Source organism: Amphiura filiformis, chromosome 11 (genome assembly GCF_039555335.1).
Source record: "Amphiura filiformis chromosome 11, Afil_fr2py, whole genome shotgun sequence".
NCBI classification, from domain to species: Eukaryota; Metazoa; Echinodermata; class Ophiuroidea; order Amphilepidida; family Amphiuridae; genus Amphiura; species Amphiura filiformis.
The window spans coordinates 32,842,755-32,854,930 of NC_092638.1; the positions used below are offsets into that span (position 1 = coordinate 32,842,755).

Sequence of the window (12,176 nt, forward strand, 5' to 3'; positions counted from 1 at the left end):
ATTATTCATGTTAATAAATGATCTACAAACCTGTTACTAAATCAGTTTCTTAGGAATTTGAGGTTTGCACAGACCTGTATGCTGGAGGATGCGGGTCTTCCAAAAATTGGACCTTTTTTTTCAACGTAAAGTGCACTTTATGCAGAATGTTTGCAAAAAAATGGACCTACACCACCCTTAAAATTGTCTTTTTTAAAAAGTTTTGAATGCCTTATCACCAAAAAGTTGACATTTTTGTAAGTTTTTCTCCCACTTTTGGACGTTTTTATTGGATGGGGGGGGGGTGTTGTCATACCCCTACAGGCCTGGGTGTAAATAAAATTAACCAGTGCCAAATGCAGGTGGGTTTTTAAAGAGGGGTAGTGAGGCTAAAAGAGGCTGAATTTGCAGATTGGGGGTGCTCCTCCCTACCCCCTGCATTTGCCACTGATAACTGGTACTTGATGCAATCAATAAAGTTTAAATATTTGTTTCAGTGAATGATGTAGAGGTGAACTATAAATACAATAATTGCTGAAATCAGTGCGTATATTATGTTAGTCCTAGATTTAGGGATTTAGAGAGTTAGTGACCGAGTTAGGGTTAGCATTAGGGTAATGATTAGGCTATAGAGTTTGGGTCAGGATGAGCATGCATGTTTAGTTACTGCAACAACATGATATATTTGCAAGATTATTACATCATAAATGTATGAGGTAGAATATTGAAATTAGGCGTATACTTCTAAAACTTTTCAATCTGTGTATTAATTTCTTGTAGTAAGAGTTATTATTTTTTGTAAAAGCAATACTGTAATATATTTTAGAAAAAAAACAAATAAATTGTGTTCCCACAAACTGTTAGTTGGTTTTTTTTTAAATCATTAAACATCAATCAAATCACAAATTGACATCAAACATACACAAAAGTTCTGTGACCAAACATATCAGATTGAACCATGCAAACATACAAGATCCATAGCCTCCTCATTACTATTATCATTAAGCAATTCATCCCAATACAGTTGAGCTTTATCAGGAGGTGATTTGTCAACCATAATTTGGTAACAATAACGAGGGACTTTAGGTGCCGACAGTATATTGCTTGAAAATATATTTAAAAAATCACAATCTTCAACAGTGGCATCATCAAGCAATTCCCTTTCAACAATACTATTAACCAATGTATTGTATTTCCTCCTGTCTCTGTAAGGCAAACTGTTAGTTTTTCACTGTCAGATAGGAATGTGCCATTTCAAATGAGGTAAAATGGGCTAATCCAGTTGAAAACCATACACCATATGGAAGACATGACCTTTAAGTCTTCCACAAAGGTGTGAATTTCAAATGGGGCTTCCTGAATGGGTGACTCTGTTTGATATCTACACCTCCTGTTTGGGAGATTAAGTCCATAGGGGTGTAGGCCTATGGATTTCAACTGCATTATCCCTATTGCTGTATCAGTGAATCTGATAGGGTGAATGAAATAAAAACTCGGAAGGGGTAGGGTATTTTAGGCGACTAATAAAATGCACCTTAAAACCTTGAAATAAAGAAGTGTGCTCCTATACACATTTTAAAATATTTGTGTGCAAACACACGGACACACATTTTTTTTACTTTTGTTTTGCCTATTTGAGTAAATTCAGACTGTGGAGCACAGACATGTCTAGTTACGCCCTAAATGTTAAAAGAGGTCTAAAATTAAACCTATTTGTATGCATATGGACTAAATGGGGACTCCATGAACCTTGATGTAGGGAAATTCAAGTGGAGGTCAATTTTGTAGGATAATTTGGAGTACTTAAAGTTAGGGGAGGATCAAATATTTTGCAAAGAATATCTCTGCAAGTCACTTTACAGCAATTGTAACATTTGCTGACAAGAGGACACCCTCAATTTTTTTCTTCAAAATTCTGCTTATTACGGTATATGAATATTTGTACTTTAATAAACTAACATACCCTGCAAAGATCAAAAACTTCAGGTGCTGTATTTGTGACAAATTCTGAGATTTTTAATAAAACGATCGATACATCCCATTGTTTAATTCATACAATTAAAATATTAGTAAATGTGTATGTGATGTTCATAACATTGTATGTACATGGTGCACAGGATATTCATAACACATCCAACCCCCAGCATCACAGGGGCGGATCCAGGATTTTTTGATAGAGGGGGCGCCTTTTGGTCGACAACGAAACAAATGGTGTTAAGGGGGTTACCCCCTCGAAAACTCAACGGTTTTGGCCCATTGTTTGCTATTCATGGCCGAATTTGTTCATTTTTTTGAATTTCTTTCATTTTTTGTGTTTTTAAGTTAGGCGGCGCCCTTTGCTAGTCAAAAAATAGAGGGGCGCGCGCCAGCTGCGCCCCCCCCCCTAAATCCGCCCCTGCATCAAACTGACCACCAACCTCAAATACAACTGATGGAGTCACATGCATTGGCAACATGGGCAATTTTCTTTGTTTTACCTCATGTGTTTCGGGTAAAATTATAAGGGGCCATTATCTGACAGTGAAAACTAACATTTTGTAGAAAAGAAATAAAGATCCAGGTTTTATGGAAATGTTACATTATTGCTGCAATTAAAAAACTTCTATCATTTATATATGACGTGTCATGTCAAAAGGAGACACTTTTGGGCAGGTTATCAATTTTGAGGTTTCTACATATCTTAAATAAAGAGATATTTTGCTCCACATCGCCGTTTTTTCCAATGAAATCGGACATTCCTAAGTGAAGATATTGAGTTCATAAATTATGGTATTATAAAATTGAAAACTGAGATATCGGCCTTTAAAAATATTATTGACAATGTTGAGAGTAGGAATTACCTGCAAAATGTGTCAAAAATACAAGATGCCAGTTATATTCCGGTCTAAAACTATCTGACAATATTTTTAACATTAATAACATCACAAATTTGCAAAAATCCAAATTGTGAAAAAAATCACCCACGGGCAGATTTTTAGCTATTTCACCATTTATGATCCTGCCCAAAAGTGTCTCCTTTTGACATGACACGTCACATATAATACAGGGTGTTCCAGAAAAAATTACCGAGTGAATAAAATTGAACGCAAGTCGAGAAATAGAAATCAGAATCAAATAATTAAAAATGTAGCGCATAGCCTATTATGTTGTGCATCACATACGAAAATTTTATTTGATTCGTTTGACTGGTTCGAAGAAATGAACGATTGCATAATGCGTGCATCAATGAAGTTCATTCCAAGTTTGATCAACAGGCGCTTTTTTTCATATTCCCTCACCGCTTCCTAAAGTTTGTGTATCTCGTTAAATTTAGTCTACATTATCTATTAAAATCCGACGGTGTTATGTCATTCATGCTTTCACTGAAGATGAATAACAGTTTGTCGAGTTTGTCCGAGAAAACTTTGACTTCTGCAATTGGAAGCTCTCCAACTTAGGTTGTGCAAACATACTTTACAAAGAACATTTGAGCCAAGAATGACAATGATCAAGTGCTTACAGCTTTTTTTGTGATTTTGGACACCATGCAACATTAATGTTGAAGTTTTTAAAAGTTTAAAACTTTGCATTACAATTTCTTGGAAAAATATTTTGAAAACATTAATGTGTGTGAGAAATTTATAAGCCAGCTGGAATTCTTTATGTAGTAATTCTTTATGCAACATTTATATCAACAATAACGAAAAAAGATATTTACAAATATCGAGCATCATCTTACATGCAAGCTTTCATTTTCAATATCGTGCAGGTTTTCATATTTGAATAAAATCTAATTAATTTTTTTGCAAGAAACAGGTTGTTTAAAAAGAACAAAAATGATTTCATAGAACAAAATATGAAACCCATTAACAGTTTAACCACTAGTGCGCATTGTGTTGAATGATCTTTCTTTCAAACTTGGAATGAAGTGAATTGACACATGCGTTATGTAATCGCTCATTTCTTAGCGATCAGTCAACCGATTGCAGTAAAATTGACGTATGAGATGCAGAATAAGATGGGCTATACGCTGATGTTTAGATTTTTGCATTCTGACGTCTATTTTTCGACTTACGTCCAAATTTATTTGCCCGGTAATTTTTTCTGGGACACCCTGTATAACCCATAAGTATATGAAAAACTGGAAAAATATATTTCATATTCAATAAGAAATAGATGTATCAGAGACAGCTACATGTATACAGTGCTCAATACCAATAAATGGTAGAGCTATTTTGAATGTTAACACAGATTTTACAATATCAATATTTCACTACACAATGTTTCATGCAATGGTGATCAATCAGGTAAATGAATCACCTGAAGATCACCATTGCTTGAAGTGAAATGTTATAAAAACTGTGTTTATATTGATCATATTCATTAAATAAATAATAAATATTCATTGAATATAAAAGTGTTAATCTAAAGCCTTTTTTGCCTAAATATAAATATATGTCAGTCTTATCCCTACTAATTAAATATGAAGGTACTACAGTATATTTTTGATATTACTTTATCAAAGCATCCATAGCTTCTCATTTAAAGTTTATAGCTTTAAAATAATCACACACACCCCACTTGTAAAACGTGTGAATCGGGGACGTACATCTGTGATAGCCATCAAACTGGGAATATCTATCCGCAACTATGATATGTTGCTATGCATGTGTGGATATGTCCCCACTTTGCTGGGAAAAATCATGTGTGTGTATCCCCAGTTGTACTATGCAATAGGGGATCTAACCCCCTATATGTCTAAACTAATGCCTTTAGTGCCCTTTAGGGGGGTTATATAGCCCCATTAGCATAGTAAGAAAATCAGGGGTATCCCTGTTTGCAGACGTATCCCCAGTTTATCGGGATGAAATGCAAATGTATCCTTGTTTTACAAACGCACACAAACACAATGATATACAGAGTTTTGGAATTATTAAAATCTAATACTGGAACATACTTTTTGCAACTATTGCAACGTTGCGCCTGGAACCACCAGACTTCATCAGGCAACTGACCCGTTGGACTGGTCACGTGATAGACAGCTAGGTATCGACCCGATGGCCCGGTCCCATGCATGAGATAATTTCAAGCGGAGTCCCCTCTCTTGTTCAGTGATGGTTGCTCAATGCATTCCCAAATGGCTTCTTTTATGCCTCTCCTATGCCATTGTTCCTCCTTATCAAGAATAACGACTTCCTCGTTCTTGATTGAGTGTCCAATGTCCTTTAAAGCCATATTATAACATTTGCTGAGGAGAATGCCCTCAAAAAATTTTTTAATTCTGGTTTTTACACGATTGTAATGTACTTTAGTCAATCTGCAAAAATCAAACTTTAGTTGCTGTAGTTTTGTCAAAATGCGAGATTTTGAATAAAACGATGGAACCGGTGTTTTATTATTACGATGGAAATATTAGTCGAACACGTACGCTTTTGACAGTACGTGCATTACGGCGTCTTGGGATACACACACCCGAGGATCGTGCAGTATTACAACCGCAGGAGTAACATGCATGGGCGCTAGCAGTAAATTCCAATTTTCTATCCTTTACCTCACTTGTTTGGCTCAAAATTAAAAGGGGACATATCTGACAGTAAAAGCTAACATTTTATGGAAAATCTATTTTTACAGAAATGTTATAATATGGCTTTGAATGGAGGTAAACAGCAGAGTTTTGCACTTTGTTGGTACTTGGCGCCTGTTTAGTTTCTCCAACATAAGCCGCTGAGCAAACGGTATCACCACACACAACCCTGTACACTAAGTTTGAACGTTTGTCCTTTACATTCACAAGTTTCCCGCGAAGCGTGTTAACTGGTTTGAAGGATGTTGAAATTCTGAAGGATTTGAAGTGGTTCTTCACACGTTCCGAGATTCCCGAAATATATGGTTTAGTAACGCGGGCTCTGTTGGTTTGACCACTCGCACCTCCGGTCTTTGGCTCCTTACTCTTGGTGGCTTTGAGAAAGGCCCAGTCCGGATAACCGCAGTTATTAAGGGCTGTTTTGATGTGGTCCTTTTCCTCGGGATACCTAGCCGTCTATCACGTGTCCAGTGCAACGGGTCAGTTGCCTGATGAAGTCTGGTGGTTCCAGACGCAACGTCGTAATAGTTGCAAAAAGTAAGTTCCAGTATTAGATTTAATTCCAAAACTCTGTTTGAAACTACTGGATGATTAAGAACATTCACTCATTTGACAATGATATACACCAACCCGAACAATACTCCAGCACATACAGTCTTTTATACCCTCTTAATTAAAACTAAACAATCTTAGTCTGCACATACTGAGTATGACTAACTTTTATGGAGGTCATTTAATCTGGCTTGTCTTCCGAATTCGATTTACGAGCGCCTAACCTCTTCCTACTAATCTGTCTAGGACTTCGTTCATGCCAGCTATTCACAGTAGGACTAACTGTGGCAGAGACTAAAGCAGATATGCATCCATTCTGTGATGGGATAGCATTATTTGGCAAAGAGGAATGCCTTCCATGAGGTTGGATCCCTCCAATCATTGTTGCACCATTAGGCGGGCCATTTGGTACCTGTTTCTCGGTGCTAGGTTTCTTGGTGCTGGGTTTCTTGGTTGTGACAGGTGGCTTAATACTGGCACTTCTGCTGTTGCTTGTTTCTACTGGAGAACTTTCCCTAGGCTTGTATGGCTTCATTGTAAGCCTATCTGTTCTCATGATCCGTGCAAGTTCTGTAAGATACAAATAAATAACTTGTTGATATTTACATAGTAGTATAGAAAATGTAGTCAATTGACAAAACTATTAGGTGAACAGACTTCAGCTTTTTATAATATAACTCATACACAGATTCTTATCATTTGATTGGTCCATTACTATTAACTATTTTTGCCACTTTGAGGAAAAGACTATTGCACTCTGTGCAAGTGCAATAGTCCATTTTCCATTTCATTCACGTGCAGCTACCTTGGCAACACTGATAAATGCGAGTGTATAGCATGCACGGTGACCACCTCGACTCACCAATTATGAATGTGGGTGTCACTTTATATATTTTTTTAATTTATTTTGTTTTCCTGGTGATTTATGAAATTCAGTGAAAGAAAGGGAATTTATATATGAGTTATATAAAACAAATATTGAATGTTTTTGTTTGTTCAATGGAAAGAATATTTTCATCCGGTGGACTATGAACTGTTCCATTCAACTCGGCTCGTTGAATGGAACAGTCCATATTTCACCTCATGAAAATGTTCTTACCATTGCACTCATTTGTGTGCATGGCTACGATTGTAAAAAATGGTATGAGTTGCCTTATTTGTTGTACACATCTGGACCAATTTATAGCATCATATATTTATGCGTTCAGTCACAATGGTTCATTATGTGAACAAGAGGCCATTTTAAAAGTTGCACCTGAGTCCATAGAACTAAACCTTCCCTCACATGGATAGGCCTGGCCTACTTTATAATTTGTTAGAGAGTCGATTCCTATGGACTTGGATGCAACTTTTTAAACAGCCTCTTATGAACCATTGTTACTGAACGCAATGCTGTGTAACTGTATAAATTGGTCCACATGTGCACAAAAATAAGGCTACGCATACCTTTTTACATTTAATAAAATATTTTTCGATTTTTTTTCAAGGGGAGCTCAGGATCTTATAGTACGGATAATGGTCGCTTGCAGCCATCTCCAGATTGCATCCCATTCACCAATCAACCACCAAGTCCCTCAATGAATTGTCTTTGCCCCAAGCCAAAGTATTTGAGAAACTCCTGTACTCATATTAAACTCCTGTAATGATCTCTGGTTACTTTTTGTCAAAATGCATGTCATACAAATACTGTACATACTGTACGTACCTTCACTTTCATCATCATAATCCAGGGGCAAAAAATCATCATAAGTCCCCAGCTTTGCATGTTTCTTATGTGTACGGGATCTATCAAGATCGAAGACACTATCAATTGAGAAAGGATGAAATAAGTTATACATGGGATAGATTAAATTATCTTAAATAATTATGACAAAAAACAGAATTGCTTTGTTGCCTGAGTTTGGTTTTTTAAAATTTTTTTGAAGGGTGCCTCAAACACTTGCTTTCTTACCCTATAGACATTTTGGGGGGGGGGGTGCCTGCGTACTGCTATTATGCATCAAGAGAAAGGAACAAGTTACCCTCTGGTTCAAAATAGACCAAAATTTGTGATGTGTATCTTCCTTTTGGTCTGTTTCAGGACTAAATTATCCTAAATTTGGCCCATTTTTAGCTTGAATTTTTCACACATACCCAGCAAACACAAAAATTAAAACATTTTAATAACATAAAATATTGGGGTTTCACATGTGCACACATACCAAAGCGCTTTACATTTATTCCGCTGTCAAACAATGCCCAAGGCATGCTCATACCTCTGGGTGGCACTCAATGGACAATATTCATAACAGCTTCCCATTTTATCTCTGGGTAGAGAGAGCAACTAAGGTAAAGCACCATGCCCAAGAGCACAACACGATGGCACTGCCATGGCTTGAACTTGCAATCCACCGATTACAAGGCAGAGCCCGTACCGTTGCACCACCGTGCCCCTACACAATTATATAACCAGACATTTAAACCTTTTCTGTAAAATGTTGTGTGTTTGCTGGGTATTTGTCCTAGTAATGTCATTTTGGTTTTGAAATTTTGCCCGTTGTGGCTCATCCAAAAGCCAGAACCAATCCACATGATGATTGTCAAAATCGTCAGAGATTATAATTAATCAATTGTATGACAGCTGAGATATGCAGTTAGCAAAAGAATTGAAAAAAAATTGTTTTTTTTAAATAAACCTATTTTTGAGAAGCTGAATTGTAAAGGTAAAATCTGAATCTGAAAGCTAAAAATAAATGATAGAGCAAAGTTTTTGGTGTCCCTATATGTGCTCTGTGTTGCTGTGCGAGTGGGCCGAATGTGGCTGTGGGGCAATCAGCGGAGGACGTCCACATAGTTTTCATAATGATCACTATGATCATCGATCTTCGCCAACTTTGCCCCCAACATCATCATCAACATCATCATCGGCAAAATGAGCCACATCATGTGACAGATTGTTGGAAAATCTAGAAATGGTTGATTTTTCTATTTGTAAGATGGTACATTTTTACAAGCCAGAAAACACTCGTACTTTTGTAATATTCGATATGAAAACCCTTCACAAGGTGACATTTATAATTTTTGTAGCAAAAAAAATACAGAAATTTAGAACTCCTTTTCAAACTGTTTTAATTTTGTGCCTGCTTCAACGTTAAAGGTTATGAGCAAAGATTGAAAAAAAAAGTTATTTATCTTTATAAAACATGTGAGGATAATGCAACATGTGATGGGTTAAATTTTCAATTTTCAGAGATCACACCATATATTTTGGCTTTAGAACGATGTGGTGCTTGATCACATAGTTATTTACAAAACACATTTGAAATCCCAAAACAATTACCATGGTAACAAACCTTTTTCTCATCTCATCCAGCATACAATCCTGAGCTTCATAAAACTCTCGAGATTTTCTTTGCGATCCATGGCGAGCCTGCATAGATTCTGAAAATATCTCAGGTCTGTCTACGAAACCCTGTCTACCAGATTTGCAAACAGCTCCATCATCTGTCTTCGTTTCAGCCGGAGTGTCAGACAAAGGGATTTCGCTCTGTGGGAATGTATCGTGCTCCAACTTGGTGGTCGAGTCTTCTCTCTGTACGATTGGATATAAACGGGAACGGCTGATTGGTTGTATATCGTCGTTATCATCAATGGCTGAAGACTTAGGCTTTGAGGGCAGGCTTGGTCTGGGTTTTAGTGAGACTGGGGGTGCTGGTCTTGGCAGTGTCACTGCTTTGGTAGTCTCAGCAGTATCTCCCAAAGTGATCTCTAGACTGTCACGACCCTGAAATGATGAAAACATTAAATGTCTACATCAATGCAAACAGAATGCTAACAGTGAAGTTATGGCCCACATAAAATACAGCTGGACCTTTGCAAATGTTAAACATAGTTAAAAACTACACCAAATATCAGTGAACAGATTCATCAGGTTTGTACTTAAAAAAAATTGGTAATTTTTGCTTGACCAAACCAGTAAGTTTTTATTTACTAATACACTTCTAGTGCCCGTTTCTATTCATCGTTATGTATTCTTCTCCCGTGCATTATTTTCGCAAACTACCCTTCATAGCCCAAATTATATAAACCTGCACGCTAAACAATGCATTATCTAAAACCCGCACGCTAAACAATAGATTCTAGATAATACGTGCACGCTCAAATACTAGAAATACTACTTTCACATAACTATAAAGTAGAGTAAGGTGGCGCTTTCGACACAGAGGTCACATAACTATATAATTGTCTGTTCGATATATATACCATCAAAAAAGTACGAATATACATTCTGTGGTGTTAAAATGGTATAGTTACAAACGGTGTTCTATTTTGCAAATATCATTGTCATAAATTATGATTAATGACCTCAAATAAATCAAACATCAAATGAGAATAATCGAGCTTCTATTAATTAAAAAGGGCCAAAAACAGGTGGATCATAATTATACAAGATGACACCATTGCAAAATATTCAGCATTTTACAAATGAAATACATGTAGGCCTATATCTAAAATAACATGGCCGGGCCCGGGAAACACACACTAGCGCATAATATCATGATCATGCTTTATAATACTAAACAAATTGTAAAATCCCAATGTCGTATGTTTTAATATAAGTAGATTTTAAAGTTCAAATTATAGAGCTATAAAGTCCAGTTGATATTGATGTTTTTTCTCTCATCTCAATTCACCGTAGTACTAGTCGGACATTCCATCGTTTCCCGGTGAACTGGTTCAGTGCTCTCTGTGTTCGAAACCACGATATTAAATGATCACAACATAAAGTCAATTGGTTACAAACCATGCGTGAATAAGTTACTAAAGTATGACGTATGGTGTAATCGATACCATTGATAGCTAACTTATACAGGGATTGATTTTCTTTACCAGTTAACGCGGCCGGGCTGTGTACCAGAGATGTCAACAAGTCATTTTTGCACGTCAAGTCCAAGTCACAAGTCCTTTTGTCCAAGTCCCAAGTAAGTCAAGTCATTTTGAAAAAGTTGCAAGTCAAGTCAAGTCACAAGTCATCAAATCACAAGTCAAGTCGCAAGTAAGTCACAACTTGTCACAAGTCACTACAAGTCTATTCACCAGTTTTGTGTTTGCTGGGACAGGACTCCGAGTTTTCAACCCGACATACTTTTACTTCCCACGCCGGGCCCGTGTCGCTGATTGAGGGCACTATATATTTATGTATTTATTTATTTCCAGTTCAGCAGCGCGGTTATGCCGGACACGAGGCCCGCCAGCGGATAATTCATTAATGTAATTGTAGGCCTATTAATATTCATAAATTCTATCCATAAATTTCAATTTACAGGAAAGTAACCTCAGACTTGCGTTGGTAACAAGTCAATTTTTTCAAGTCCAAGTCCAAGTCCAAGTCATTTTGTCTAAGTCACAAGTAAGTCAAGTCATTTTGCAAAAGTTGCAAGTCAAGTCACAAGTCCCAAAAATAGTGACTTGAGTCAGACTCGAGTCCAAGTCACACGACTCAAGTCTACATCTCTGCTGTGTACTCAAGACATTGTTTCTTTCGCGAAATTGAGTTTTTTTTAAATGTATTTACTTTGTTACGTTTTTTATAAATACAAGGAGAGAAAATCCAGATTTGTTAACTCCAACTGCTCTATTTTATGGATTTTATTTCACTATTTCACTCGTTTCCGCAATTTACAAGGAAAGAAAATCTGTGTTGTACCATCCGGGTATACGCGCGCAACAACGCATCGCGCTTTTGTAGACGCCAGCGCAATTTGTTAACGCACAGATCGCTACGCTACGCATACATGGCAACGCTTAGCTGCATGCGCCGCGCATCTTATGGAAGCACCGCTGAAGCACTGATTTCATTAAAACCTAGCGGTCAAATGGCTCCGTTTTAGCTGATAAAATGTGAATTTTTCAAGTTCTTTCCCGATTTAAACATCAAGATATGAATAGATTTCGCCCAAACTTCTCAAAGGGCTGTGGATTTACCCGATGTTCACGTAATGTAAGGTAGAAAAACAAGAACTGCCGCATTCTCCTGTGAGGTTCGATCAAAGTGCAAAATGTGACCACTTTAAACTTCAACGGCCTTTATTTCAATGTTCAT

General features: G+C 36.9%; 1 protein-coding gene across 3 annotated transcripts in view; it reads right to left on the bottom strand.

The window, feature by feature from the left end:
* Positions 1-5,678: 5,678 nt before the first annotated feature.
* LOC140164744 (uncharacterized) overlaps positions 5,679-12,176 on the bottom strand; it is a 30,749-nt gene continuing 24,251 nt past the window's right edge. For 2 of the 3 annotated variants that reach the window (XM_072188102.1, XM_072188105.1), the window contains 3 exons: positions 9,427-9,857; positions 7,800-7,897; positions 5,679-6,664 (listed from right to left, as the gene is read on the bottom strand). In XM_072188102.1, the coding sequence (XP_072044203.1) occupies positions 6,276-6,664; positions 7,800-7,897; positions 9,427-9,857 (918 nt within the window). In that variant the 3' untranslated portion in view covers positions 5,679-6,275. The remainder of the gene's footprint in view (positions 6,665-7,799; positions 7,898-9,426; positions 9,858-12,176) is intronic. The other variant, XM_072188104.1, reaches the window with a different exon arrangement.